General features: G+C 35.8%; 1 protein-coding gene across 1 annotated transcript; it reads right to left on the minus strand.

Annotated features, from left to right (window-relative positions):
• Positions 1 to 1,602: 1,602 nt before the first annotated feature.
• Tpt (tRNA 2'-phosphotransferase) lies at positions 1,603 to 5,682 on the minus strand. Its single transcript, XM_089835392.1, has 2 exons — positions 5,510 to 5,682; positions 1,603 to 5,213 (listed from the first exon to the last, which is right to left on the minus strand). Exon 2 carries the CDS (start codon positions 2,322 to 2,324, stop codon positions 1,731 to 1,733), a length of 594 nt encoding a protein of 197 aa, XP_089691518.1. The 5' UTR covers positions 2,325 to 5,213; positions 5,510 to 5,682; the 3' UTR covers positions 1,603 to 1,730.
• Positions 5,683 to 5,994: the final 312 nt, after the last annotated feature.

The following is a 5,994-nucleotide window of genomic DNA, read 5'->3' on the forward strand; positions in this document are numbered from 1 at the left end:
TTTCTTCTGACAATTTTTAATTAATCAGATCGGTAAGTATTTAGCGTGTTAAAAAAATTTATGAATTATGAACAAACTCGGGAAATTTAAATATTGAAACCTAAAACTAAAAGACCGCTCCAGAAGAATCAGGAAGATCAGATAATACGATGTTTTCAGACTAGGAGCAGGGTTCATACAGACCTGGAAAACAGGGAAAAATCAGGGAAATAAATAGTTGACAAAAACCTCAGGGAAATTTAGAATTTTTTTGTAAAATTCTGGGAAATCAGGGAAATTTGCGTCAAACAGGGGCCGAGTAATTAAGCAAAATGTTCGTGAACGTTCCCTCCATAGGATTAACATTACACCCAACTTTGTAGGCTCATAACTCTGGTTATATTAGAGATACAGTTATGTCCTTTGAGTATGTTATAGTCCTATTTGCCCCTCCCCCCTCCTTTGCTAACATTTGCTCCATAGGATACTCCATATAGGGGAAAAACTCGGAAAATTCAGGGAAGTATATGGGGAAAAAGCCTGGAAATCTCAGGGAAATTTGTTTTCCAAAAGTTGTATGAACCCTGTAGGAGGATTCATACGGTCCATTTATACAACAAGGCTTGGCTTTTAGTCTAGAATAATTAGAGAAAATTCAGAGAATTTGAAATGAAAGATCAAATAGTTTGAAAAAAATTTAGGGAAATGAAAGGAATAGGTCAGGTAACATAACATAACATTACGCCTTGAAAGAACAGCCTTTTTCTAAATATATAAAAAAAAATCTCCTATTAAAAAATAGTTAGCATTTAATCAAGTTTTAAAAAACGAGGACTATTGCGCCACCATTGGTTTAGTGGCGTCTGCTTAATCGAACCCCTTATCTTTCAGCCTGTGAGAATTAAACCAATCTTGTTTGGGGCAAGTGGTTCGATTTAGCAGACGACACTAAACCAATGGCGGATGGCGCAGTAGTCCTCGTTTTTAAGATTAATTAAATGCTAATTATTTTGTAATAAGAGATAATTTATGTATTTTTCCTTTTATATTTAGGAAAAGGCTGTTCTTTTAAGGTATAATGTAATTTTAGTGAACTTTTCCTTTAAAGGGAGGGTGAAGTAGAAAATCAAGTGATTTTTTATCGATTCTTCTACCAATTTTAAGACCAGTCTGCATAGTGAAACATTCAGGAAATACAGATACCGAATGATTTTAAAATTCAAATTAGGTTCAGATTTTAAGGATAATTTTAAACAAGAACTGCCGACCAATCACGTAACGCCCTGCCTTCCATTTAACAAAATTCTCGTGGCATGTTACGTGTTGAATGAAATTTATCACGAGATTTGATAAAATTCGCGCGCGACGTGATAATCGTGGCGCGAGACACGGAGCGTGCCACGAGAATTTTGTTAACAAGAAGGCAAGGCGTTACGCGATTGGTCGGCAGTCCTTGTTTAAAATTATCCTTAAAATCTGAACCTAATTTGAATTTTAAAATAATTCAAAGGTATTTCCTGAATGTTTCACTATGCAGACTGGTCTTGTAATTAGTAGAAAAAATCGATAAAAATCACTTGATTTTCTACTTCACCCTCCCTTTAAGAAAACAGAAAGGAACTGTTTTTATATATAATATTTTTTCCATGTTCAAATATTTTATTATCAGATGATAGTAATAGTATAGTTTTAGTAATCAATTCTTGTTTTTTGTAATAATTTTCTTTTTTTTTCTTCTTCTTTTTTAACCTTTATTTTTTTACAACTTTCAAGAAATATTCTGGGGTTATAAATCCTGTTTCATTCCCTGGACTTAATATAACCCCATTCTGTGATTCGTAAAGTTTCAATCCATCCTTTAAGGCTTTTTCCACATTTAAATATATATAAACATCGCAGTTTTGTCTCATTCCACTGATAACGCCAGTGTTTGGTAGATCTTTAGCAAAATGGATGTGATTCCTATTCATTCGAGATAAGCCTTGAGTTTTAATCGATTCCCAGTTTTTCAAGTAAGTTCCGTGGATGACATTAGATGGGCAATCTTCGGGGTTCATTAACGGTCTTAATAATTCATTGTCATCAATAGCTTTAATTGAATGGCCCTGATTTGCCCGAATTTCAATAATTCCGCGTTCATTTTTGCGAATTGAAAAGCGTTTTTTGTCATTTGTTTCCACCACTCTTATTATATCTGATAGATTATAGCCACGAAATTGTCGCAACTTTAGAATTTCTTCAGTGCATAAATAACCATCAGCTTTCAATTTTAGACCTTGATTTTCCGCTCCGTGCCGTAAAAGCCACGAAAGAGATTTTGATAGTTGGCGATCGTTTGAATTCATTGTTACGTGTAATTTTTATACATTCATGTATATATATCATATCATTTTGGGTTTAAAGTTTCATTCTCAGGGCTTATATCTGGTCAATTTTGGAAGTATTTTCTTTTTTTTTTTTTTTTTTTTTTTTGCTCCGTTTTTATTGTCGAGCTAGGACCAAAGAAAAGGTCTTACAGCTCCGAAACTTTTTGAAAATACTTATGTACACTTTACATTACAAGATAATATAATACAAAAGTAACATTAATTAAAATTAAATTAAACAAATTAAACAATATGAAATATAATAACAGGAATTTGAGGTTTGTGCAGAAAGGAAGGTGCAAGCAATTGAAAAGGTTCCTTATTTCTTCAGAGTTTAGGAGTATGCCAGATTCCCAACTAAGATAGAATTAATTTTAATTAAATTATTAACAATAAATACAACATAATAATTATGCCTTTAACAACTGTACGACTTATCGGGCCGGCTTCGGGCGACCGGCTCATTTCATCGATTCAGAATTTTAGAGTCGCCACCTAGCGACATACTCGTCGGAACATTTTTTTTTTTTTTGAAGGGAGGGTGAAGTGGAAAATCAATTGATTTTTTTTCCGATTATCTATATCTATATAAATCAAAGTCCTGACTGACTGACTGACAGACTGACTGATAATCAACGCCCAGCCCAAACCGCTTGCCCTAGAAGGCTGAAAATTTGCAGGAACGTTACTCATAAGTAGTAGGCGCGTACTAAGAAAGATTTTTCCAATCCGCCGCCATCTTAAAAAATGGCGCCCAGAAATGTAAAAAACATTCTCTATGCAATTAAGTACGCGCGTTTCAACCGATTTCACAAATATTTAGTACACTGGTTTGCTTTAACCTTAAGACGGGCTGAATGGTCTTTCGGGTTCGATTTTTCGCCATCTTTTAAAATGGCACCCAGAAATGTAAGAAAATATTCTCTATGCAACAAAGTCCACTCGTTTCAACCGATTTCACAAATATTTAGTACAATGGTTTCCTTTAACCTATAGACGGGCTTAAAGGTCTTTTGGGTTCGATTTGTTGCCATCTTTTTAAATGGCGGCCAAAAACTTAAAAACCCTTCTTTCTGGAATAATGTCCGCGTGAAAAGTAATAAAAAATATCCCGACGGGCTGACGGACTGTGCCGAGTGCCTTCGCTCCTAGGGTGCTACAAAAATATTAGTCATCAGTAAAATCTACACATTCTTTATATCATTTTAGGTGGAAGTTCTTATAACACGCGTGCGACGCCGCGGGTAACGGCTAGTTCTACATATTATAAGACCAGTCTGCGTAGTGAAGCATCCAGGAAATATCTCCGAATGATTTTAAAATTAAAATTAGGTTGAGATTTCATGGATAATTTGAAATAAGGACCTCTGACCAATCGTGTAACGCCCTACCTTCTTGTCAGCAAAATTCTCGTGGCACGCTCCATGCCAAATGAAATTTAGCGCGAGATTTGATATAATTTGCGCGCGATGTGATAATAGTGGCGCGCGATGTAGAGCGTACAACTGGAATTTTGTTAACATGAAGACAGGGGCGTTATGCTAATGGTAGTTATTTCAAATTATCGTTAAAATTTGAACCTAATTTGAATTTTAAAATCATTCGGAGGTATTTCCTAAGTGTTTCACTATACAGACTGACCTTATAATTTAGTGGAAGAATCGATAAATCACTTGATTTTCCACTTCACTTTCCCTTTAAAAGCGTACACCGACATCGAATTTCTTCGAAGGCGTTCAAAGGTAATTTAGTAAACCTATTTAATTTAGTATTATCACAAGGTAATCTGTTAGATCATTCTCCTTGTGGTATTATATTCTAAAAGGTGAAATGTTTTTCACGAGCGGCTAAATGTGCGCTTGTTATTGTTTTTATAAAGTGTTATCAAATGGATAAATTTCTCCCTTTTCCAAAATTTTACTAAATTATAAATGTTTTTACCACTAAATATTGCTACTTTTTCCGAATTATTGCTAATTAGAATACTTATTGCCACTCTCCCACAAATTGTTATTTTAGTTTTTTTCTACCCTAAAAAGAGGCGCACATTTAGCCACTGTTTTTTATTTTATTTTCTTTACTTTTCAGCTGATAATAACAAAAAAGGCGCACATTTTGCGGCTCATGGATGATGGAACACCTAAGACCATTAAACACAGGTCTTAGGAAATACCAGGCTCCTGTGTCTGACACTCTTTCTCTATTTGAAGAGTCATGGAGTGGCAGCTTACTATACGTTTGTCACTTTAATTTAGTTAAGTTTAGAATTTAAAGAACTTTTACGAATCAAGCGTAATTTGCAATGGAATTTGAAAACCACCGGTGATTTTTCTCGCGCCAAACTTGAGCTTCCGGTCTTCCGTCTAGGCCTGCAGCATTTTTTCTCTTTTTTTGACAAAATTTGGAATCATAATGATCAGAACAAATGTTTGAACAACGCATTTAAATCCAATTTTTTCACTTAGATTAAACTCAAAGTCAAATTGCAATAGCCATATTAATTTATAGTTTCTGGCCCTTTGTGGGTTTGAAAAAGATGCGGTTTTTTTTAGGACTGCAAAGCAAAAGTCGTTTTTGTATAATTCATTTTTAACCAAAATTGATTTAAGCAACGTTAAAACGGCACCGGAAATAAGGCATATATTATTTCCAGAGCAATCCGATATAAAGCGAAGAGATCGTTCTCAGTTCGACCAGGGATAGATAGACTTTTTTAAGACGGAATGGGTAACAGGGTTATTCGGGTGCGCGTCCAAGTCCACGACCCCCTTACCCGTGACGGAGGGATATAAAAGAAGAGGCGGGTCTTATTTTCGTTATGGCGTTGTATGTATATCCGGGTCAAATAAACGTCGTCTGCCCCTTCGTCTGCCAAGTTGGAATGGAATCGGATTGTAATTTTTGAAATAACATTGTTTAAAAATGGAAGTTACGCAAGACATAGGGCTTGCAAGTGAAAAAAAAAACGGGGAAGACCCAAGAAAATTCTAACTCACTTTTGTGAGTTAGAATTGAGTAAAAGTCTTCATAGCACGAACAGGTTTTAAGCTCACAAAACTCCTGCCCATTCACTAAGCCTTGGTTATCTTCATCAAATTCGTTTACAAAATCATGAGGATAGTAGACATGCTTGGCTTAAGAAAGAATTAGCGAACACTTTTCACCTTTACAGATGTACTCCAAATCCAAAACACCGGCACCAAATTCACTAACTACCTTCTTAATTGCTATTAAAAACAATTCCCAAATAATTACCGGACCCTCGTATTTAGACGGCTCCATTTTGAACCCCTGTGAAGACGCTTATCTGTACAACCATAGCCCACTCGATCCGCTCTCCCGCTATAGCGCGAGCAGCTTGCGTCGTGACGCGCGTGATCGAGTGGGCTATGGTATAACGCAAGAGGGGTCGTAGTCATAGCGACAGAGGTAAACAGGAATTACGTATTTTTGGCCCTCCTTGTCAGCAACGTCACCAATACGTAGTTTTAGTGAGCCAATAAGATAATTTAATTTTTTGGTTACGTGTTGAAGGAAGGGGCTATATACTCGTCTATGAGTCGGACTGAAGTAAAGGCCAAACATTGTTTATTCCGTCTTAAAAAAGTCTATCTATCCCTGGTTCGACCTCAGTTTCCGGATCGGTTTT

This window comes from Phalangium opilio, unplaced genomic scaffold, assembly GCF_054372755.1.
Source record: "Phalangium opilio isolate 3A_F unplaced genomic scaffold, DU_Popi_V2 ptg000003l_1, whole genome shotgun sequence".
Classification (NCBI taxonomy): domain Eukaryota; kingdom Metazoa; phylum Arthropoda; class Arachnida; order Opiliones; family Phalangiidae; genus Phalangium; species Phalangium opilio.

Coding starts and splice junctions, on each gene's coding strand:
- Tpt (XM_089835392.1), bottom strand. CDS start 2,324: ATGAATTCAAACGATCGCCAACTATCAAAATCTCTTTCGTGGCTTTTA.